This window comes from Mustela erminea, chromosome 5 (genome assembly GCF_009829155.1).
Source record: "Mustela erminea isolate mMusErm1 chromosome 5, mMusErm1.Pri, whole genome shotgun sequence".
In the NCBI taxonomy this organism is placed as follows: Eukaryota; Metazoa; Chordata; class Mammalia; order Carnivora; family Mustelidae; genus Mustela; species Mustela erminea.
Genome location: NC_045618.1, coordinates 82,144,373 through 82,169,766, shown reverse-complemented (window position 1 = coordinate 82,169,766; position 25,394 = coordinate 82,144,373). Strand labels below are relative to the sequence as shown.

Sequence of the window (25,394 nt, the reverse complement as noted above, 5' to 3'; positions counted from 1 at the left end):
TTAACCAACTGAGCCACCCAGGCGTCCCAACCTCCTTATGGTCTTTAAAAGATCATTTCTCGGGCGCCTGGGTGGCTCAGTGGGTTAAGCCGCTGCCTTCGGCTCAGGTCATGATCTCAGGTTCCTGGGATCGAGTCCCGCATCGGGCTCTCTGCTCAGCAGGGAGCCTGCTTCCCTCTCTCTCTCTCTGCCTGCCTCTCCATCTACTTGTGATTTCTCTCTGTCAAATAAATAAATAAATAAATAAAATCTTAAAAAAAAAAATAAAAGATCATTTCTCTTTCAAAAAGATCATTCTTTTTCAAAATAGTGTAGTAGTAGCATAATCTTCAGAATCTAAATGCTTTCAGAAATGCTAAATAAGCTAAATTTTCAAGAGAAAATGTATTTGTTCTTTTAGCATTTCCAGAATTAGAGGAAGTAGTTGCTAGACCAAGGCTTATGTTTCTTCTTTGAGGTGCTTTATTACTTTGCAATGAGAATATCTGCATATAGTATTTTAAAAACTTTTTTGAATATGTGTACTTCTCATATCGCAGTTTTGTTTTCTGTATTACTTAGATCATCGATTTTCTTCTTGTCAGATGCTAACATCAGAGAAGTGGGCCTTGAAGGGGCATTATTGACCTTACTAGATAAAGAGACAGATCAGAAATTATGTCATGATATCAAAGAGACTTTAAATCATATGCTTACATCTATGGCAGTGGATAAGCTCTCCTTCTGGTTAAAACTTTGTAAAGATGTACTTGCTGCATCAGCTGGTAAGTATTGGTGGTTGCCATTTAAAATAAAATTGAAAATGAAAACGTTCTATATATAATTGTTTGCTGGTGATAGTTCATCAGTTTTGTCTTGAGTATTTGTATTGTAATTGTTTGTTGCTTTTTTCAAGTGAAGATTTTAGTGTTTACATCTAACACTTAAGCCTATGTTTTTCTTATTCTTCTCATTATCTTCTGTGACTTCCCTGTATAAAACAAACTAAAAAGCAGTTGTTTATACTATGAAAGTGATATCATGACTTTGAGTAGCCCCATCATTTATTTTCATATGTACAGTTTTTTTTAAAGATCTTATTTATTTGACAGAGCAATAAGCAGGGGGAGCCACAGAGGGAGAAGGAGCCCCATGTGGGGCTCAATCCCAGGACCGCAAGATCATGACCTGAGCTGAAGGCAGATGCTTAACCAACTGAGCCACCCAGGTGCCCCCATACATATAATATTTGAAGGACTGCATCAAATCAGTCCTTCAGTTTCTGAAAAATTATCAGAATTTGCAACATTTTGAGCAAGCGAGTTTCTATACACTCAATAATGCTGATTTCAAACAGGGTTAGAAAACAGTGTTATTTCCCTATTTCTCAGTATAAGATAATTGTTAGTGAGAAAGTATATAAGAATCTTTCAAATTTTTATCTGTGGAGTAAGACGATAAATGAGATAAAGAAAGGAGATAAATCAGTTCTGTTCCAGGTGCTATACATTCTTTGTCTGATTTAATCCTTTAGCCATCCAATGATTAGGAAGCATTATTCTGTTTTACACAAGAGAAAACAAGACTTGGAAAGGTTAGGTAATTGACCCAAAGACACACACAGTTGGATTCAGACCTTCCCCTGCATGACTTTAAAATCCAGCTTCCATAATGCTTGCGTGGTTCAGTCAGTTAAGTGTCCCACTCTTGATTTCTGTTCAAGTCATGATCTCAGGGTTGTGAGATTGAACCTTGCATTAGGCTCCGTGCTCAGCACACTTTTCTTGATCCTTTCCTCTGTTCCTCTCCCTGCTCATTTTCTCTCTCTTTTTGTCAAATAAGTAAATAAGTAAATCTTTTTTTTTTTTAAGATTTTTAAAATTTATTTATTTGTCAGAGAGAGAGAGAGCGTGCGCACAGGCAGACAGAATGGTAGGCAGAGGCAGAGGGAGAAGCAGGCTCCCTGCCGAGCAAGGAGCCTGATGTGGGACTCAATCCCAGGACGCTGGGATCATGACCTGAGCTGAAGGCAGCTGCCTAACCAACTGAGCCACCCAGGCGTCCCAGTAAATAAAACCTTTAAAGTGAAATAATAAAATCCAGCTTTGTATTTCAGTAGCTCTTAAACTCAGTTACTCAAGCCTCATAAGTTAATGTGTTGTCTGGATTATATGAAAGGAAAAAAGATATTTTAAAAAGAATTTTTTTTTTTTTTTACATTCTTCACTGTCTACCTTGGTCCTGTTCCCTTCCAGTGATTTATATCTGCTCTTTTAAGTACTGTGCTCTGCATGTTTTCCATCCCCGCTATTTGAGAACTTAAAAGGACTTCTCCTTTGAGAGAAAATCTGTATGTGCTTTTTTTTTTTTTTAAGATTTTATTTATTTATTTGACAGAGAGAGAGAAATCACAAGTAGGCAGAGAGGCAGACAGGGAGAGAGAGGGGGAAGCAGGCTCTCTGCTGAGCAGAGAGCCCAATGTGGGACTCGATCCCAGGACCCTGAGACCTTGACCTGAGCCGAAGGCAGAGGCTTAACCCACTGGGCCACCCAGGCATCCTGTATGTGCTTTGATAGATAGGTTGATTACACTTTTCTGGTGTCTCACCTTTTTTTTTACATTCATATTCCTTGAGCTTACTTGCTCAATTTTATTTCAGCATTTGTTCTTTATCCTTTGTAGTTTGGCTGCATCCCTTCTTAGGAAAACTTGCTTTTCAGGCTTTTTTGGCTTACTTAGTCTTAAGACTTTGCCATAATTTTGTGACATCTTTGCTCTAACACATTCAAATTATGTTGACATACAAGATAATTTAAGGAAAAAATGTTGCTTGGTTCCATTTTAAGTCGAGCTAAACAGAGTTAATAAGTTAACAGTTTAAATAAATAGGAAATGGGGCACCTGGACAGCTCAGTGTGTTGAGCATCCAACTTTTGATTTCAGTTCTGTTCATGAATCTCAGGGTCCTGAGATACAGCCCTGCGTTGGATTCTGCGCTGCTGACTGAGCATGGAGCCTTCTTGGGATTCTCTCTTTCCTTCTGTCCCTCCCCCATGCTCTCATGTGTACACGCACACACTCTCTCTCTCACTCTCTCTAAGAAAAGAATAATAATGATTCATTCCTCATAGGCTCTGGCCATTATAATAATATGAATCTATAAATGACAGCAATGGGTCTATCCTAAGAAAAATATTTTCAGACATTTTCAAATGGGTTCAGGAACCTTAAATCTGTTCAAGATCTTAGTGTTAAAACAGCCTCCCTAGTGCAGTCCACCATGCTCCATACCAGAGAATGTTGAGCTTCCTTAAGCATAACTCTCTACATACAACAGACTGATAATTGTCCTAGTATTTAGTATCCTGTCTGTAGTATCGTGTTTGGTTTTTCACTATGACTATAATTGAACAACTTTGTCATTTTGACCTGCAACATTTTTTAGAGCATTTTTTTAAATACCGCTGTTGTCTGTAGGTATTAGATGTGATCATTTTACATTTTACGTGATTATTTTACATTGTTAAAGATGTATGATTGATCAACAATTCTAGTGTGAATTTGAAGTCATTTGTGTTCCTTTATAAATGTATCTTACATTTGATTTTAATTATATGTATTCTCCCTTGGTAAAAGATTTTACAACTGTAACTTGTGTGGATACAATGCAAGAAGAAGAAGGAGATAAAGGGGATGATGCCTCAGTTCTGACCACCAGAAATGATGACAAATCATATCCATTTACCAATCCCCGTTGGGCTACTAGAGTCTTTGCTGCCGAATGTGTCTGTAGGATAATTAACCAGTGTGAGAATGCACACAGCGCACATTTTGACATTGCTTTAGCACAAGAAATGAGAAAAAGGGATTCAAGAAGTAAGTAGCATAAAAATGAAAAGACCAAAGGATATCCATAGAAATGCTGCTTATGTTTTTAATATTAATTTAAGAAATAAAACTAGAAAGTCGTTTGTATTCTTCTAAAGCAGTTATGAAATTTGACTATAATATTTGTATAAGCTATAAAGCTACCATAGTTTAATGTTTATACACATTTCAGTGATTTAGCTTCTTAAATTGTCATTCACATTTGTTTAATTGACTTGTGCATGACTTAAATTTATAGAAAATAATCGTGTTCTTGAGTAGTACATGCATAATCACAATTCACAATAATTTTGCTTGTAGATTATTTTAGTTTTGTGAATATTACCCAGAAAACATTAGAGCCTATCCAATGTAAAGTAAACCTGCTTGCAAGGCCATTTTGACCTTTTATTCTTGAGTTTTATTGTTTGTATCTAAAGGGGGTATGTGTACATACTGTGGCTTGATGTCTAATTTTCAAAATTTACTTAAGCACATTATGTTCAAAGACACAGTGCGTGTATCTAAATGCTATAGATATATTTTTTACCAAATAAAAAAATTATATAGCAAAATGTTGCTATTGCAGTATGTATGAATTAGGAATATGAATTAGGGAGTGTGAATTAGGTATCTCTGTTTTAATGATTTTTTAAGCAGGTGTTTATTGAGTCTCGTTATTTGTGATAAGCACCATTCTAGATACTGATAGGTAAAAAATTAGTATATCATATATGCTTACTGATTCCTTTCTTCCCAATTAAAATTGTAAGTGGCACTAAGATGAGTGGTTTCTTCATTGTGATCTATAACATTCTTATTAAAACTAGTCCCAGGTTTATTTTAAGTAAAGGTTAGTTGTACCACTGAACATTTTATTGTTGGGATATTGTTAAGTGATTGTCCTATGTCTCTCCCCAGTAGAATTATTATACCAAAGAATGAATTGTAGGAATGAAAGGAATTCTCATTTATAATTTTATAGCTACAAATATTTTTTATATTCCTATCATTTGTATGTGTGCTAAGACATACAGAAATAATATAATCTAGTCCATATAAAGAACCACATAAAACTATGTTTTGCAAAAGGAACATTTAAGTCTTTTCAGCTTCAACTTGACATAATTACTGTTATGCTGTTTAATTACTAACTAATTCATCAAAACCCAAAGTTTCCTAAATACCTTCTAACATGCTTTTATCAGAAAGTCTGAAAAAAGTTTTTATTGAAGGTACTGTTAGCACTCTTTTAAAGGATGCTAATTTTGTCTCTGGTTTTTTAAAGCTACATAATTGTTTGCCTTGGGAGTTTCTGTGTGTGATCATTTGCAATAGTGCAGCAAATCCAGCTTTGAAGTCTGTATTTAACAAACAGTACAGCAAAATAGTCAATCAAATCAGAGGTATTTAAGAAAGTCTAGAAAAGTCTGAAATTATAAGGAAAAGAAATGATCACTTAATGTAAATCTTAGTTTCAATGTATGCTTTTTCTTGATTAGATTTGTTTAATCTTGTAGATGACTTTTTGGTGCTACATCTTGCCGACTTAATTCGCATGGCCTTTATGGCTGCCACGGATCACAGTGACCAGCTCCGTCTTTCTGGCCTTGAAACACTGTTAGTTGTTATTCGGCGATTTGCATCTATTCCAGAACCAGAGTTTCCAGGTCATGTGATTCTGGAACAGTATCAAGCCAATGTAAGCACTTTCTGTTAGAGAATTTTATTTTTAAACACCTAGGATTAAAACAAAACAAAACAAAAAGGAACACCTGGGATAAAAGTCTGTGGAACTAACTGGCATGTCACTTTTTAAAATGTAAATGAGTATATGTCTCTGCTAATATATCACCCATATAATCATTTTATAGAAAATTATGTTTGAAGAAGAAATCTTAAGTAAAAACAAAGTGGTACATAAAACAGGTCCTTTGTAAGGTTACAGGTTAATAATTAAAAACTTCTTGGTAATTTGGGGGATAAAGAACATTGCTAATTAAAATCTTTACAAAATATCTGAATATTAAGATAGCACAAAATCATTAGTTAATATTCCATTTAGGCTGTGTGCATGTTTTTTCTTAAAATCATCACTCCTAGAATAAATGTAACCTTTTTTTTTTCTCAGCTTAGAAAAGAATTCAGGCTCCTATTACTGATTCTGTAATCTTTTTAACTGATGTTTCACTGGCGCATTGAGCAATGTAGGAAGAACAGGGACGATAACAGAATCATCACATGTAATCCTCCAGCATCATTCATCCTTTCCTACCTCTCCTTATGATACAGAGGCAGCTTCTGTCAGTTAGCAGTTAGGGAGACAGGAGGAGTTCACCAGTTAGTTAGCTTTCTCCATCAGATTTTCCTAGCAGGAAAAGCTTATGTATGCTCTGGGAGAAAACAAAAGGAAGGAATAGGAGTTACGTAGAACTACCATATTAGAATGAAATATTACAATTCAGCTTAAGGGCAGCTCTCTTATATTTTTAGCCCTCATAAAATTGCAAATGAGGGGTGCCTGCCTGAGTCAGCGGGTAAAGCATGAGCCTCTTGATCTCAGGGTTGAGTTCAAGCCCTACATTGGGTATAGAACTTGCTTTAAAAAAATTGCAAATGATAGAAATATGATTACAGCTCACTTAAGCTGAAAAGGAGAGTTGTTTTCAAGAATCTCAGTTGTGGGGCACCTGGGTGGCTCAGTGGGTTAAGCCTCTGTCTTCGGCTCAGGTCATGATCCCAGGGTCCTGGGATCGAGCCCCTGCACCGTGCTCTCTGCTCTGCAGGGAGCCTGCTTCTCTCTCTCTCTGCCTGCCTCTCTCCCTACTTGGGATCTCTGTCTGTCAAATAAATTTAAAAAAAAAAAAAATTTCAGTTGGTTCTGCTTTCTTCTACATTAGCTTTATTCTCGAGTTTGCTCTCTCTAACTATTATCAAGATGGCTCTTAGCACCCAGTCTTAAAAAGAGATGGTGCTTCTGTGCCGGTACTCCCAGCAGACATCTTTAGGAGACCTTGGGTCCCTGGAGTTAGGCAGTGCTCTCAGCTTCGTAACAACAACGTGGGCAAAACATGGGTGAAAGAGAAGGTTCTCCAAAGGAAAAATGAGGTGCTCTTATCTAAAAGAAGATACATTGAACAGGCAGAATCACAGGTATCTGGAATACCTATTATAAACAAATAATTTTAAAATAATACTCAAAAGAGAAAGAGTTTGTGCTAACTTACTTATTGATGCTTGATATTTCATATCATTTATTGCCAGGTAGGAGCGGCACTTAGGCCAGCCTTCACTTCAGAGACGCCACCTGATGTCACTGCCAAAGCATGTCAGGTAAATGGTTAAAAAGACAAAGATTGGATGCCTGGGTGGCTCAGTTGTTTAAGTATCTGCCTTCAGCTCAGGTCATGATCCCAGGGTCCTGAGATTGAGTTCAGCCTCGGGCTCCCTGCTCCACAGGGAGTCTGCATCTCCCTCTGCCCCTCCTCCCACTTGTTTGCTCAATCTTTTTCTCTCTCTCTAATAAATAAAATCCTTATTAATTAATTAAACAATGTTTTAAAAGTAAAACCCTCTGTTAGGAGGAAATTTTTCAGTTAATATTTGATACCAGGAGTTCTACATTATAGTTGTCTAACCATTAATCTCAGCTCCTCCTTTTCCTTTATTTTTTAAATTTAGAGAATTTTCCCTTCCTTTCATGTAGCTACATGGTAATCTATTATTGGATATGTCATAATATATTTAACCAGTGATGGATGTATGGGGTTTTTTTTATCTTTTGCTATTACAAATATTGCTGCAGTAAATGACTTTACATACAGGTCACTTTACTGGGTACAAGTGTATCTGTGAAGTAAATTCTGCAAGATTGAATTTCTGGTTTAAAGAATATATTGTTGGGGTTTATTAATTTAAACTCCTCCCAGCATTGTATGCACATACCTGTTGTCCCACAGTCTTAACAACACTTTAAGTTGTCAAACTTTTAGGTGTTTGTCTATATGATGGGATGAAAAGGGTATCTTCGAATAGTTAAGTTTTAGATTTATGTTTCAAGTAAGACTGAGCATTTTTTCATGTATCTAAGCCATTATAATATATAATTGTTTCATTTTTAAAGATTTTATTTATTTGAGAGAAAGAACACAAGTGATCATGAGCAGGGGGAAGGGAGGGCAGAAGGAGAGGGAGAAGCAGACTCCCCACTTAGTGGTGAACCCTACATGGGGTCAATCTCAGGACACTGAGATCATGGCCTGAACCCGAGTCAGAAGCTTAACCCACTGAGCCACCCAGATGCCCATAAGAACCACTATAATAGATAATTTTAAAGTTACTTTTTAAGGATTGATTGTTAGGCACTCAATATCCAACCCTAAATGACCTGCAAAAATTAAAAGCAGAACTAGCTTAAATTGAATTCTTTATAATTCAATTTATAATGGCATAAAAACTAAATTTAGTCTGTTCTTTCAACTTTATTTTATTCACTTGTATCTAGGATATGTTTGGTACCTTGATTATTCAAAGAACTGTATTAAATGTTGTACAAAAGGCACCTGGGTGGAACAGTTTGTTAAGCATCCAGCTGTTGGTTTTGGCTCCAGTCATGATTTCAGAGTCATGAGACTGAGCCACACTTCAGCTGCTGCACTCAGCGTGGAGTCTGCTTAAGACTCTCTCTCCCTTTCCCCGCCCCCATGCACTCTCTTGCTCTCTCCCTCAAATAAATAAATAAATGTGCTGAATCTCTGATTTATTATCACTTCATTATTTGTGTTCTTGCTTTAAGACATTAAAATCTTGTGAAATGAGACAGGAACTGAATAAATAGAGGAAGAGGAGAAATTAATTTTCTCTAGAGAAAGAAATACTGCGAAATCCAAGAAAACCAAACAGCCTCCGATAATTTAGCAAACTGTTTGCTTTGGAGAATTATTAATGATGCTTTGTTTTAAAATACTTTCAGTATCTTATTTTCAAAGTAAAATCTTCATTGGGGTTTTAAATGTTAAGTTCTTTATCTTTCAACAGTCAAACTAATTAACCATACAGTCTCTGCTTTTAAAATAGTAATATGAAATAAGATTGAAGATTTAATTCAATATTAATCCAAACATTTATGAAAGTGGTACCTTTCATGGCTTCATTTCTCCATATTTATAAAATCTGAAACTCTTTGATTTTTATACTTAGTAGCACTGGTTTCCTTGCTCAGCCGTAGACTTCATTACCTTTTGAAATGCTGGCTTTTGACTGGCATTATCAGCAGCATCTATTGGGTTTCCTGAGAAGAAGATGATTTCAGTGTCTAGATTCCTGAGATATGGTTAGCTCTGCTGAGCTCACAAAGGGAGGTATCTATAATTTTTAGATGTAACTTTTGATCTTCTTAAAAACCAGGTTTGCAGTGCTTGGATAGCAAGTGGAGTTGTCAGTGACCTTAATGATCTCCGGAGAGTCCATCAGTTGCTTGTTTCATCATTAACAAAAATACAGGCTGGAAAAGAGGCTCTGAGTCACTTATATAATGAAAGTGCTTCTACTATGGAGATCTTAGCCGTGCTGAAAGCCTGGGCAGAGGTTAGTGCTTCTCCATTTATAACTGGAATTTTATTTTATTTTATTTTTAAGATTTTATTTATTTATTTGACAGAGATCACACGTAGGCAGAGAGGCAGGCAGAGAGAAGAGGAGGAAGCAGGCCCCTCCGCAGAACAGAGCCTGATTCGGGGCTCGATCCTAGTATGGGATCATGACCCGAGCCGAAGGCAGAGGCTTTAACCCACTGAGCCACCCAGGTGCCCCAACTGAAATTTTAGAAGTTGTTAATAAATACTATAGGCTATATGCTGAAATTAACTACTTAAAACACAACTAAGTCTGTTTTTAAGGTTAACAAAAAGATTTTCAATGTGAGATTTCTTTTTATGCTCATTGATTTTTTTTTTTTTAAGATTTTATTTATTTATTTATTTGATAGAGAGAGAAAGCACAAGTAGGCTGAGCAGCAGGCAGAGGGAGAAACAGGTTCTCCACTGAGCAGGGGTGTGTGGGGCTCAATCCCAGGACCCTAGGATCATGACCTGAGCCTAAGGCAGCCGCTTAACCCACTGAACCACCCAAGAGCCCCCTGATTTTTATTTATTTACTTATTTTTTTTTTAGCCAAGCATTCTATAATATTCTTTTCTGTCTGTTATCTGCTACTTTAAGCAGAGGCAGCCATGAGCCAGAGAGACTAACCAGAAATCAACTTTTATAGAAACCTGAATTTTGGAAATATGGGTTTGCTTGTATGTTCTATCAATTCTGTATACATACTTGAATGTTTTTTCCAGCGTTCTTTCATAGAATGGCTTTTGAATATTAAATTATAGTTCTTTTCTTTTCCAAAATTAATGAAATATTATAGGGAAATGATTAACTTTATCTATTTTTCTAATGAGGAAAAGTTTACTTTGAGAATGTAAACATATATGAAAGTAGAATAATATAATGTATTCATATATACCCACTTTGGGGCTTTGACAGTTCCCACACTTGGCCACCCTCAGTTCATGTATCATTTTAATAAAGATATATAGTCTCAAATTACAACTGAGAAAATTAACCAATATGTAAGAAAGCATTTCCTCCATTAAAGCAAATTAAAACCTGAAGATTAGAGTCTATTTTTGCCATTACTTGGGTTTGACCAGCCTTGGTTAGGAAGCAGTTCTGGGGGCACCTGGGTGGCTCAGTTGGTTAAGCGACTGCTTTTTGCTTGAGTCATGATCCTGGAGTCCCAGGATGAGTCCCAAATCGGGCTCCCTGCTTGGCGGTGAGTCTGCTTCTCCCACTGACCCTCCCCCTTCTCATGCACACGCATGCATGTGCTGTCTCTTTCTCTCTCTCATTCTCATTTTCTCTCTCTCTCTCAAATAAATAGAATCTTTTAAAAAAAAGAAGAAGAAGTAGTTCTGCCTAGATTTAATAGCTGTAACTAATGATCTTCAATAGTCAGCTTTGTATGCTTTTAAACATTTGCTTTTAGTAGAGCAAGCAAATTTTCTAAACTCTGTAACCAATTTTGTAAATAATTCTCTACTTATATAGTGTTCTTTTCATATGAATCTCTGGGTTCTTCCTTAAGACTGACCAACAGGGGGCGCCTGGGTGGCTTCGTGGGTTAAAGCCTCTGCCTTCGGCTCAGGTCATGATCCCAGGGTCCTGGGATGGAGCCCCACATCAGGCTCCTTGCTCAGCGGGGAGCCTGCTTCCTCTCTCTGCCTACCTCTCTGCCTACTTGGGACCTCTATCTGTCAAATAAATAAATAAAATCTTAAAAAAAAAAAAAAAAAGGACTGACCAACAGGTTGTGTGTAATTGAGGTCCATAATCTGCTATCTAAAAATCCTTGGAGCCAGATTTGTTTGGAATTCAGAATTTGGGGAATTTTTGAAAAGTAATACAGTACATATTCGGGGCGCCTGGGTGGCTCAGTTGTTAGGCATCTGCCTTTGACTCAGGTAGTAATCTCAGAGTCCTGGGATTGAGCTTTGCATCTGGCTCCCTACTTAGTGGGAAGCCTGCTTTACCCTCTCCCACTCCCCCTGGTTGTGGTTCCTCTCTCGCTGTCTCTGTCTCTCTCTATCAAATGAATGAATACAATCTCTTAAAAAAAAAAAAAAAAAAAAGGAGTACAGTGCATATTCCAGGTATGCCTCCAGGAAATTGCAGCAATACTGTAGAATCTGTAATTAATATATCTGTAGTAAAATGTTTGAATATTCACACTATGTTGAATAGAGACTATAAAAGGCCTCATATAAATTCAGTCAAGTTTGCCAACAGATTATAATTACTTTTCAGTGTTTTTTGGATTTTAGAGTTGTAGATAGAGGGGTAGTACATGCTATATCCTGTGTTGAATACTTTCACATGCTGTAGTCCTATAAACAGTCCATGTTCAGTCTGTTTATGTAAACTTTTTGTAGTGATTTGGTAGTAACTTGGAAAGAAAATATTTTCCGTATTTCAGCTTACTGCAGTTCAGAAGTGGGCACCTGAAGCCATATGTTGAGGTGGATTATAGGGCTATAGCTAAGCTTAGTGAGAAGAAAGTTGTGATCATGTAGTTATTGCTGTCAAGGGATATAAAAGTGCAGAATGGCAGCATATTTGTCAAGTATTTACTCTCCATAATGCATCTCATTATGCATTATGTTTGTCTGCCCCAGTTTGTCTGTGTATGTATGTATGGGTATGTAACCTTCCTGGTATCAGAGTGCATTTGGAGTCCATTATGCTCAAAGGTGAAGTCTATCTCCTCGGCAAGATAAAAATATAGCACCTTATTAATGGGTACAAGATCTTCCTATTTACAAATTAACCCTGTAACAGGTCTACATAATTGCTGTAGAAAGACATAAAAGCCACAGACAAGCTTTGAAGACTACCACTTATTCAGAAGACTGTGTCAGAAATGAGTCATATTCGCCAGATGGACTGCTTGACTTAGTCCACGCAGACCTGGGCACACTGAGTAGGCTCTGGCTTGCTGCGCTTCAGGATTTTGCTCTCTTAACATTGCCTTCAGAATTTGCTTCCCAACTTCCTGTTGAAGGTAAGTTGTAAAATATGTACATAATTCCAAGAGTGACAATCAGTAACTTTTAAAAATTTATCCTTTTGCAAGTAATTTCCATTTATAGAACAAGCATGTAAGAATTGCTTCAGGGTAAATACACTGACGTTTACCTGCTAGGTAATAAGACATGCACGTCTTACTTCACAGGGTGCTGCCAAATTGTTCTCCAAGCAGTTGTAACAATTTAGATGCCCACCAACAGCATGTTTCTGTTTCACTAGATTCAACCATTATATGTTGTTGTACTTAATAATTTCTATCCATTAGGTGGATATGAAATAGTTTCTCATTGTTTTATTTTGTTGTTTTGTTGATTGAAAACCTTTTTTCCTGGTTTCTGGGCTAAGTTTCTTCTTCCATCAGTCACCTACTCATAATCCTTGTCCATTTTCTACTTGGTATTTGTCATGATTTTACTGATTTGTTAATCCCTTATCTAATTTTAGTATTCTTTTTTGTTTTTTGTTTAAAAGATTTTATTTATTTAAGAGAGAGATCACAAGTAGGCAGAGAGGCAGGCAGAGAGAGAGGGGGAAGCAGGCTCCCCACTGAGCAGAGAGCCCAATGCGGAGCTTGATCCCAGGACCCTGAGATCATGACCTGAGCTAAAGGCAGAGGCTTAACCCACTGAGCCACCCAGGTGCCCCAGTATTCTTCTTTTGTGATTGTGTGTCTCCCAAGTCTATAGCTTATAACTTTTATCTTTCTAAAATTAGTGTACTCATTCATTTATGGTTTATGGTTTTGTGGAATACCTGATAAGGTTTTTGTTGTTGTTATTATATTTTTAAGATCATAAAAACCTAGAATCATTACAGTTTTATACTTTACAGTTTGGGCTTAGTTTAGCTAGATTTTGTGTGTGTGGAATGAGATAGGCATCTAATTTTGTTGTCAGTTATCAATCTGCATTTTATGGATTGGATATTTGGATAGTCATTTTTATTCATGTTATCCCAAAATGCTTTTTTTTTTCTCTTTGATATGAATTTCAGGTCAGCTTGTCCGCTTCTATTAGAATTTTAACTGGAATTATACAGAGAGAGATAGGAGTGTCTAAAATACCTTTCAGTAGCATCAAAACGGAAGTAAATTGATTTATTGGCATGGTATGTCAGCTACTAGTGAATAACAAATACAGATCAACGTAAGTTACTCTAGAAACATAAAGTTAGGCGAAAAAACAAATTCAAAAAGGTTACATACGATATGGTGCCTTTAAACGCAAAATAACACATTATTTATTAATGCAAACATCTGTTGTAGGAGTGAGTCACACTAACTTGAGGAAAAGTGATTACAGAAGGAGGGATAAGAATTAATGGTATCGGGGCACCTGGGTGGCTCAGTGGGTATCAGTATTTGTTTCAAACACATATCACATAAATTCCTTAAAGGAACTTCTGGGATGATGGGAATGGTCTGTTATCTTATAACACAGAACAGAGAAAATGTAATTGAGCTAATCTCTTTTATTCCTCCAAAACTGCTTCTGCTTTCTTGTAGGTGGTGCTTTCTACACATCAGAGACTAGTGAAAATGCAAAATTGCATTATTACAACTCCTGGGCACTTATCTTGCATGCTACAGCATTGTGGCTTACTAGCACAGGCTTCGTTGTTGCTGACCCAGATGAAGGAGCATCTCATCTCTCAAGACCTGTAACACCAACTTCCATGTGTCAAGGTTCATCATCTGGGGCAATGGTAAAGTCCCCTGAGGATGTCTGCACTGATAGATTCCATCTTATTTTAGGTCAGTAAAAGAGCTAACAAGCTCCTAACCCTACAGAGTTTTTCTTGAGTCGTGCCTTACTGCCCATTTTTCTTTGTTAGGTGTTAGTGATAAACTTGACATAACTGAGTAAACTTATATACATTTTACAAAAATGCAGATTTCTGAAATCCCATTACAAGCTAGCTTCAACATCATGTTCAATGAATTATAGAAATTATAAGACAATCCTAGTTTTTTCCACACAGTTTTTTGAAGATTCATGTAATATCTATAAATTTTTTAGATTTCTTTCTCTCTATATTAAAAAATACCAATATACTGAAGATGGGGTTCACCTGCATGCCCCCCATCTCTTACCTGCGTTTCAAGGATTGTAAGTTCAGAAAAGTATACTCAAAGGTACAAAATTGCAAGAAAATATTTAAGGTCAAGGAGATGAGATTTTTAGATTACAAAGTTTAACCCATTCCTTGGATTTCCTGGAACTTCATTTTTAAAGTGAAAAATCTTTCTAAAATAGAGTGAGTTTCTAGAATAAATGAGAGAAATGTTTTTCATATTTTACCTAGTTCTTGGAAAACAACCCATTCGATCATTATCTATGAAGAAATTATTGATTAAATGAAATATAAGCATTACAAAGATAAATGATTAAATTAAGTAAGGTTTATGGTTCACAGAATTTCTCTTATTACTCCTTCTCAGGCCAGACATGACTACATTTTCTATATCCTTGGGTATATTAAACTTTGTTTCCATTTGCCTTGCGACAAGAGTTTTTTAAAAACAAACTTGCAGAATGAAGGATGACAGTTACTATGAGCATAAGCTGTGCAGTTTGACTACCTCAGTTCAAATTCTTCCAGTACACCACTGTAACTGAGCTTGAGCAAATTAAATAACTCAAGCTGTATGTGCTTATCTCCCTCTCAGAAAGAGAGTTAATAATACCTTGGAGCATGCGACTCTGGATCTCAGGGTTGTTAAGTTCAAGCCCCATATTGGATGTTAAGATTACTTAAAAATAAAATATTTTTTTTTAAAAATACCTACTTCCTCAGGTATTGTGAGAATGAAATGAAATGGTATATGTAAAGATACAGTACTTGATCCATGATAATCACTCAAAAATTTTAGTAAGAATAAAGTTATAGAACGCTACATGTTGGGGCACCTGGCTGGCTCAGTTGGTAGAGCGATTCTTAATCTCGGGGTCATGAGTTAAAGCCCTCCATGGGTCCTCCTTTAAAAAAAAAAATTTTTTTTTTAATAAAAAACTCTTCACATTAAGTTCTCTAGTACAATTTTATTCTAATTTTTTGCATTTTTGAACTATTTCATAGCCCCTATGCATAGTGCTCAAACCTGTTTGAGATTATTCTCTATGTACATGTGGATAAAAACAACTAAAAGACTTGCTTTATTACTTAATAGTTTAGTCTTAAATAAAATGTGGTTTACTTTACCTTTTTGCTAAGCTTATTTGTATATCTTATCTAAGTATAAAATGAATTCCTTACTTCATAAACTAAGAATCTCAAAGAAGCCTCCTTTTTTTCTGTTTTCTACAGGAATCAGCGTGGAATTTCTATGTTCCTTACGCTCAGATGCAACCATGGAAAGCATTACTGCTTGTTTACATGCATTACAGGCCCTTCTAGATGTTCCTTGGCCCAGATCTAAAATTGGCAGTGATCAGGTGATTTCTTGTTTTTTGTTAGGCTTCTGTGGTTTTCAAGGAACAGAAATAACAACATGTTCAGGTTACTACAGCAAACAAAAAATGAACACAGAGAAGAAAAAGAAAACTAAACTGCTGCATGACTTGGTCTGTCAGAACTGGAATGCTGTCAGCAACCATGCAGACCCAGGAGCAGTCATGCCTCTGACTGCCACTTGGTGTGTCTGCTTCTGCCACACTGATTTCTGCTGCTAACTACTACTCAGTGTAGCAGCTCTTCAGTCGAACTCTCAGCAATGAGGGGGAAGGCACGGTATTGAAGTGGCCAGAAGAGTAGCTACTAGTTAAATGTAGAATTCCTTCTTTGTATTTTTCTGCTTCGGTGCGCCCTGTTCTTTGTATATATCTGTATCTTCTATTCCATTTCCCCAAGAGAGAATCTACTTGGTTCATATATTTATGTCTATTACAGAGTATTTCTGTTGGTTGAGTTCTCCTTCTTGGTTTTTAAAGAGATTACTGGCTAGCCTATAGGTGGAGTCAGACACTAATATCTGACCCAGTTGTGACTGTGATAATAGGACCACTGTGAAGTATGGCATTTCCTTTAACTTCTTTCCTAGGAACTACTGATTTTCTCTCTAGGTAGACTGTAATTTAATCTGTTAACACTTTTGTTTATTAGGTTTAAATTACTAAAGAGCATCTTCCCTGACTTGGATTATACTTGAATAAATTCTGAACATTTTGTTCTTGTTTATTTGGCATATTAAAACAAGCACAATAATGATGGATTTTCTCTGTTATTTTCAAAGATGAAAGGAAACTACCAGATTAAGCACTAGAAAAGCAGAAAACGAGAGACTGTTTGTCCAGTGCATTTTATTCTTTTATTTTTTTAAGATTTTTAAATTTATTTATTTGGGAGAGAGAGAAAGTGAGTGAGCACACACAAGTGGGCTGAGGGTCAGAGGGAAAGAGACAAGCAGACTCCCCACAGAGCAAGGATCCTGACTTGGGGCTCGATCCCAGGCTCTGAGATCATAACCTGAGCCTAAGGCAGATGCTTAACTGACTGAGATACTGAGGCACCCCAGTGTATTTTATCCTTTAGAGGGATATCCATTTTATGCTTATTAACTTACCACTTTTTAATGTTTTCCTTCTCTAGCATTCTTTGTTATTACTAGAAAACCTCAATACAGATCTGGAAGTCTACACAACAGTGCTTGTATTCTTCTAGCCAGATTTCTCACCTTGCTTTGGAAGTTTCCCTTTCCATTTTCCCATTTTAGGACCTGTGTGAAACCAGTCTTTTGTCATAATACCATTTCCTGCAAGATGGGACAGAAACCAATCTGGAGTCAATTTAAAATAGAACAAGTGTTCCTAACATTATTGTACCTACACCTTTAATTTTTGTGATCAGTTTGTTAATATTCTCTTTTTGAATGTTCCCATGGCATTTAATATTGGTATTTTTAAAAAAGAAAGTATGTCATTTCCAATACAGTTTCTCCTAAATGTTTTCTATGATAGGACTTGGGCATCGAGTTGTTGAATGTACTACATCGAGTAATTTTGACCCGAGAATCACCTTCTATTCAGTTGGCTTCACTTGAAGTGGTAAGACAGATTATCTGTGCAGCTCAGGAACATGTCAAGGAGAAAAGACGAAGTGCAGAAGGTGAATGTTAACCTATAATACAAAATTCATCATATTATTATAATCAAATTAATTAGCATTACTTTTTTAAAGTATTCTTACATGTCTATGTTGTTCTGATAATGTTTTGTGTATAGTACAAATGAAACCTCTCTAGGTATGGATTTAAGTCCTTTAATCCACCTCTACATGTTAGCTTGGATTTTGTTAGTAGCTTAGGTTTTCCTTGGGAAAATGAGAATTTTAACAAAATCCTGGAAGGGGAGAAAAAAATCCCTTATACTGGTTGAATACTTACTTTAGCTGTGAGTGTTTATCAGTGTACATGGAAGAACAACTGACAATTTTTTTAAGTTTTCTTTAAGTAATCTCCACACCCAGTGTTGGGGCTTGAATTTGCAACCCAGAAATCTGGAGTTTTATGCTCCACCGATGAAGCCAGCCAAGTACCCCATAACTACTGACAGTTTTTTTCTTTCTCTTCTTTTTTTAAGATTTTTTTAATTTATTTGACAGAGAGAGACACAGCGAGAGGGGGAACACAAGCAGGGCAAGTGAGAGAGGGAGAAGCAGGCTCCTCACTGAGCAGGAAGCCTGATGTGGGCTCCCTAGGATCATGACCTGAGCAGAAGGCAGACATTTTACTCCTGAGCCACCCAGGCGTCCCACTACTGACAATTTTTAATGACTTAAGTTTTGCAGAGTGATTAAATTGCTTACTTTTAAGTCTGATTTGGTATAGATGAGTTTATCATTTAATATTACATTTGACTACATAGAACAGAAAACTCAGTCTGATAAGTGGATTTAAAACACAAGGACTTGTTCTGTCATCTAAAAGATGCCCCAGAGACAGGAAGTCCTGAACAGGCATGGCAGTTTCTTTTTTTTTTTTTTTTTTTTAAGATTTTTATTTATTTATTTGACAGAGAGAGATCACAAGCAGGCAGAGAGGCAGGCAGAGAGAGAGAGAGAGGGAAGCAGGCTTCCCGCCGAGCAGAGGGCCCGATATGGGAGTCGATCCCAGGACCCTGAGACCATGACCTGAGCCGAAGGCAGCGGCCCCAACACACCAAGCCACCCAGGTGCCCCAGGCATGGCAGTTTCTTAAAAAATATCAGGGACTTGGGGCACCTGGGTGGTTCAGTGGGTTAAAGCCTCTGCCTTTGGCTCAGGTCATGATCCCAGGGTCCTGGGATGGAGCCCTGCGTCTGGCTCTCTGCTCAGCAGGGAGCCTGCTTCCCCCTCCCTCTCTCTGCCTGCCTCTCTGCCTACTTGTGATCTCTATCAAATTAATAAATAAAATCTTTAAAAAAAAACAAAAACAAAACATCAGGGACCTTGGTTCTTATCTTTCTGCCTGCCATTATCAATACTTAAGAGTACAAGGTAGGCATTGGAGCTGGACCTATCAGATTCACATTTTTCTTTTTTTAAGATTTTATTTATTTTTGAGAGAGAGAGCGCACAGAGGGAGTGGCAGAAGCAGGTTCCCCTCTGAACAAGGAGCCCGACGTGGGGCTTGATCATGACCTGAGCCAAAGCCTGACAGACACCCAATCGACTGAGCCACCTAGGTGCCTCTCAAGTTCACATTCTTAACAAGGCGTTAACCAGACAATATTTTAAAACTGAGAGGGTTACCAAGGATTTCTTTTGATCTACTGCAATAGGTAGTCATAATAAAGACAACTCCTTTTACCTCCATAACTTCATCTTTCAGTCTTTAACACCCAAGACTTCTGCCATTTAAAGGTTCTACCTACAACAGAAATGGACTAAATTGCCATCTACCTAAAGCAAAGCAAACACGAAATGTTTATTCAACACTGTTTTTTCTGTCTTTTAGTTGATGATGGGGCTGCGGAAAAGGAAACCCTGCCAGAGTTTGGAGAGGGAAAGGACACAGGAGGACTTGTGCCTGGGAAATCTTTGGTTTTTGCAACACTGGAATTGTGTGTATGCATTCTAGTTAGACAGCTTCCAGAACTAAATCCAAAATTGACAGGTAGCCCAGGAGTAAGAGCTGCAAAGCCACAGGTGCTCTCGGAAGATGGAAGTAGATTGGTGTCAGCTGCGTTAGTTATCCTGTCTGAACTTCCTGCGGTGTGCTCTCCTGAAGGTACGCTGTGGTATTTCACTGCTTTACTTGACCAGGAGGGAGAGGAATGGTTTTAATAAATAAAGGAGATAATGGTTGCCAATCCTTTTCTCATTAAACTAATGCTGCCTCAGAGGTTTGGTGGGTAATGTTTTTAATCCTTTAAGATTAACATTGCATTCTAATAATTTGTTTTTTGAAAGGGTAAAGGTAAGTAGATACTATGTATTATCAACAGATAATGCTCTTTCTTGGTTGACATTATTGTTAACGTATCAGTGGCAGTGATTTAGCTCTTGGGCATTTTTTGGTATAAAATACCTAATGGACTTCCCCTTTCTTGGTGATGACAGAAGTTTGTCATCAGTTTGGAATCGAGTCCATACTTAGAGCTTTTAAGGCTCCATAGGGCTCTGCTGAGTCACTGCCTCCTCCTAATTCCTTCTGTGTGAATTTTTAACCTAGAAGCCTTCTTGCTTTTCCCTGTTGTCCATGGTGCTTCTTGATTTGAAGTGGCCCATTCCTTCTCTTCTTTTTAAAATTTTGTCTTCTGGGGCACCTGGGTGGCTCAGTGGGTTAAGCCTCTGCCTTCAGCTCAGGTCATGGTTTCAGAGTCCTGGGATGGAGCCCCGAATCGGGCTCCCTGCTCAGCGGGGAGCCTGCTTCCCCCTCTCTCCCTGCCTACTTGTGATCTCTCTCTGTCAAATAAGTAAAATCTTTAAAAATAAAATTTTGCCTTCCTTTGAAGTTCATATCCAGACCTATGTTATATGTAAATGCTTCCCTAAAAACTCTAACTCATAAAGAGTTATGTTTTTTCATGTGTGTATGTATATATATCTGTGTATAATGTTGCTTCCATATGTGAATAGGTTTTATGCATCATATAGAGGCATTATCTGTAATTTGTTATTACATACCAAAAAGACAAACTTATATGAAAACAAATATGTCTTATTTCCCATGAAATACTGTATCCTTTAGGAAATTTAGTAGATAATAGGCAACCGTGCTTAATAGATTTCTTAACGGGTAAGCATATTTTTGCTTAAACATGTCTTGACCAACATATGTGCTATCTTTTAATATGATTTTCAGCTTTGATATGAATTGAAACCTATATTCCTTATTCTCACATACTGCTTTGCAGCAAGAATGGCAGAAAAAGTGACTAGTAGAAGCTTTAGGATAAAAATACACTGTGAGAGTTTTGTTGAGTAGCCTCTGGGAGCATTAAATTTACTATTTTAGTTTTACTCTCTCAGTTTAAACATAACAATGACTTTTCAACTCTTCAATGGGTATGAAATTTTTTATAATTTTTATTGAGTAGATTGCTACAGATTCCTTAGAAAAAAGAGTTTGATATAAAATACGTTCAGGGGGAGCCTGGGTGGCTCAGTGTGTTGGGCAGCTGCCTTTGGCTCAGGTCATGATCTCAGGGTCTTGGGTTGGAGCCCCGCATCAAGCTCTCTGCTCAGGGGGGAGCCTGCTTACCTCTCTCTCTGTGCCTGCCTCTCTGTCTACTTGTGATCTCTTTGTCAAATAAATAAATAAAATCTTTTAAAAAATAAAAAAATAAATTCACGTGGTTAGTAGTGATAGTTGTACAACATTGTGAATGTACCTAATGCCACTGAATTGTACACTTTAAAATGGTTAAAATTGTAAATTTTGTCTATATTACACTAAAAAATAAAAAAAAATTCATCATTTGTCAGCTACCAAATAAGCAAGATACAAAAATACTGTGACACAATTTAAATAACATTTTCAATTATAACCAAAATTTAATGCAGTCTTAAAAATCTTAATACTACCTAAATTATCTTAATAGTTATAATCCTTTATGAAAAATGTCTTAAAAGCTAGAAATATTTGACATTGTCTTCCTCGTTGATGATTTCTTTTTAGAAAGTATATGTATAGACTGAAACATAGAGTGTTTTTAAATATGTGTCTTACAGGAAGCATCTCAATTCTCCCTACTATATTGTACCTCACAATTGGGGTCCTCAGAGAAACTGCTGTGAAGTTACCTGGGGGCCAGTTATCTTCAACTGTTGCAGCTTCCCTACAGGCTCTGAAAGGAATATTGTCTTCTCCCATGGCCAGAGCAGAAAAGAGTCACACTGCTTGGACTGACCTCCTCCGTAGTGCTTTAACAACAATACTTGACTGTTGGGATCCAGGTAATTAAGGCTATTGAGAAGCAATTGTTTACTTTGTTGTAAAAAGCATGAGGGACTTTGAGAATAAGCTATTTAATTGATCATATTTGGCATTCTTACCTAGAGAGGCCCATAGTTACTACATATGTGTTCAGAGAATATGTATTAAGTAGATAAAAACATCTATATTCTCATTTTAGTATCTTTACTCTTTAATGCAGTTAAATGACTGGCAACCTATATATTAAGTTGACAGAGATCTCCAAATGTTAGTATTAATTTATGAATATAGTATGATCCATAACTAGCTGACAAAACCTTTTAATGCACACAGGGTATCAAAAAGTACATAAGTTATGCATTATAAATCTAAAATAAGATTGATTGGATTTATATCCTCATTCCACTACTTACTAGCTAACTGACTAGCTAAGTTGCTCAACTTCTCTGAACCTTAGTTTTCTCATTAACAAAATAAGGGTATTGTGTTGCAGGAATTGTTAGAGCAGTAACATAATATATGGAAAGCATCTCATTTATTATCTGATATATATCAATAAATGATAGCCAGTATTATGTTCAGTGGCTGTTAAAATTTCTTTTGCTCTTACTATTGTTATATAGTTTTCATTTTCAGTATAATGTCATGGTGATTGTAAAAAGTCCTTAGACATATAGATTGTCCCTGCCTTCCTTGTTCTGTTTATAAATGTCACAGTTCACCGTATTCTCTTTCATGTGGTGTAAAGGTTTCAGTGGAATTCAGCATTTATTGACCACCTACTTTATGCCCAGAGTTGAGAGTCTGGTGGAGTCTGGTATCTATAAATTGTTATATGCTTAATATCACAAAGTACTCCTTGAAGGCAACAGTAATGTCTTAATTATCACTGCATTTCTAAATATAGTTAAAAAAAAAAAAAGAGAGAGAGACTGGTTTTAAAAATGAGAGTAATCTGCTCTGAGTGAATCAGGCAGAGTGTAATAGGGTTCTCTGGAAGCTCTTGTTGAGATGAAGTTTTGGGAGCAAGAGGTTTATTAAGGAACAACACCTGTGAAGGGAGTAGGGGAAAGTAATACTGGGCAAAAGAGGAAGTCGAACTCTAGCACAAGCCCCCAACAATTGGGAGTTCTGCAGATTGCCCATATGAATGCCTCACATAGGACAGAAGAGGCCTGTACTTATCCTCAGATGTGGGCTAACCTAGGAAGGATGTGATCTCAATCAAGGCAACTCTAGCTGAGGCCAACCCTAAGGGAGCTAAGCTGACCATATTTCCCAAGGCTGGCCAGCACCTTCTCCCATGAGGGGATCTCAGTGGTACAGTTCTGTATCTACCACAAGAGGTTTCTCAGAAAAGTTGATGGAGACTTGGAGAATCAGGAAGCATTTTCCACATGGACATCATAGAAACAGGTTCTAGGTACATTTTGATCATGTGCCTGTAGACCTAAATAGTATGGTACATTTGGGGACAGCAAGTAGAATAATAAAAGAAGGGGGGTTTAAAGGAAGAGGCGGAGGAGGGTGATGAATAGTAATTATTAAAAAGATGAAGTGGGATGGGGCATGGGGCCAGATTATGGAGGATTTGCATGGTTTGTAATTTGGACTGCTTTTAATATGCATGTGGAATCACTGAAGGGTTTTAAGAAGAGGAGTAAAGGGATAGAATTTGCAATTCTGAAGAATCACTGTGGCAGCTATAGAAAACAGGATTCTTAGAGGTAAGAGAGTAGTGTAAGGATAAAGAATAAAATGTTAAAATGTTAAGCATGTATTAACAGAATTTATTGATAGTTTGGTTTAGGAATTGAAAGGGTTCATTGAGCACTCCTAGTACCATTAACAGAAATCCCAAAGTGAACATTTTCAGGGGAATGTAATGAGTTGAGTTTGAAATGCCTTTCAGATAATCAAGTGGAGCATAATATGTAGCGGTCTGGACTTCAGGAAAGTAATCTGAACTAAAGATGATTTTAGAGTATGTGTATTGGAGAGTTATCAGCATAAGCTATGGGATAGATAAAATCACCCCAGTTGAGTTTATGGATCAAGATGGAAGGAGATTCAGGAGAGAGTACAGTCACAGAAGCCAAAGAAAAGAATTTTAATGGTGAGAGCATGGTCAACAGTGTAAATACAGTGTAAATGGAAGGTAAGGAAAGTAAGGATTGAGTATAGACTCTTCACAAGAAGAAAAGAAAGCTGAAGGAAAGTACAGGGGCGAGGAATTTTTTTTAAGATGAGATTTTAGCATGCATTTGTGGTTATGGGGAATAAAAGATATGAGATTGGAGTTGGAAATATTAGGGAGGGAAGCAATGTCTCCTTCTAAGCAGGAAGAAATAAAATTCATAGTACAATTTCTTCCCTCCCATTGCCGGTGGGAGGGAAGAAAACGAGGTTAGAGATGGGAACTAACAGGTGTAAGATTTTATGATGAGAGTTACAAAGAGCTTGTCTCTTCCATCACACACCAGAAATATGTTTTTGGTTGTTTATCAGAGAATAAGGTTAGGGCGGTAAGGATTTAGATTACCTACCTAGAGAAATTAAAGTAGGAGCTGATATCACAGGTAAACCATTTTCTGTGTAACAAATCGCCTGAAAACATAGTGGTTTAAAACAACAAACATTTATTATCTGATAGTTTACGGGTCAAGAATTTGGAGCAGCATAGGTGGTTGGTTCTCACTTATGAGGTTACTGTTAAGATGTTGGCCAGGGCTGCAGCTAGAAGATCCATTTCCAAGATGACTCATTCATGGTTGTTGGAAAGAGAGTCTTCAGTCTCTTGCTGGCTATTTGCAGGAAGCTTTGCTTCCTTACCACAGAGACCTCTCCATGGGGCTGATGCTAAAGGAAACTTGCATTTATGCTGGGTAAAAGAAGATAGGAGTAAGGGAGTTTAGGTAGGGATGGGTGAATAGGGAATTTGAGAGGAAATGGGAAGAGGAACCCAGGAGAGCTTTATCCTTCTGAAAATAAAAAGACATTTTTACTAAACAGACTAGCTGTGTTTCAAGTTGTCATGAATGACCAAAAGTAACAACTGTTTAGGAAGCAGTATAGCATCATGATTAACATTATGCTCTCTGGAATCAAACTATCTGCCTTACTAATTGTGTGACTTGGGCAAATGACTAAATTTCTTTTCCTCATCTATAAAATGGAAGAAATAAGATTACCCATTTCCTGTTGCTATTATATGGATTAAATATTTAATATATACAAAGTGCCTGTAATAATGTTGTCATCATTTTAAATGTTGACCCATGTACCTTTTACTTTAAAATTATTCAAATTATTTTTATAAAATCCCACTCATCCATAATATATTGCTTTCATTGCTGTCATTGTTTCATTATTACCTCTCAAGCATCAGTTAAGATATTAATCTCCTCAAGGCTTTCTCTGACCACCTAGTGTAGCAATTCCTGGGTTGCTTTCCTTTATTTTGTTTTTTTTTTGTTGTTTTTTTTTTTTTTTTTTAATTTACTTATTTGGGGTGCCTGGGTGGCTCAGTTAGGTGTCTGACTTTTGATCTATTAGC

General features: G+C 36.9%; 1 protein-coding gene across 7 annotated transcripts in view; it reads left to right on the top strand.

Moving 5' to 3' along the window:
* Positions 1-25,394, top strand: part of HEATR5A (HEAT repeat containing 5A) — a 112,210-nt gene that overhangs the window by 75,552 nt on the left and 11,264 nt on the right. For 5 of the 7 annotated variants that reach the window (XM_032341475.1, XM_032341473.1, XM_032341474.1 and 2 more), the window contains 11 exons: positions 585-764; positions 3,617-3,856; positions 5,368-5,549; positions 7,112-7,180; positions 9,254-9,433; positions 12,235-12,457; positions 13,988-14,236; positions 15,790-15,917; positions 17,439-17,586; positions 19,415-19,687; positions 21,634-21,858. In XM_032341475.1, coding sequence (XP_032197366.1) covers positions 585-764; positions 3,617-3,856; positions 5,368-5,549; positions 7,112-7,180; positions 9,254-9,433; positions 12,235-12,457; positions 13,988-14,236; positions 15,790-15,917; positions 17,439-17,586; positions 19,415-19,687; positions 21,634-21,858 — 2,097 coding nt within the window. The remainder of the gene's footprint in view (positions 1-584; positions 765-3,616; positions 3,857-5,367; positions 5,550-7,111; positions 7,181-9,253; positions 9,434-12,234; positions 12,458-13,987; positions 14,237-15,789; positions 15,918-17,438; positions 17,587-19,414; positions 19,688-21,633; positions 21,859-25,394) is intronic. The other 2 variants (XM_032341477.1, XM_032341478.1) reach the window with 2 other exon arrangements.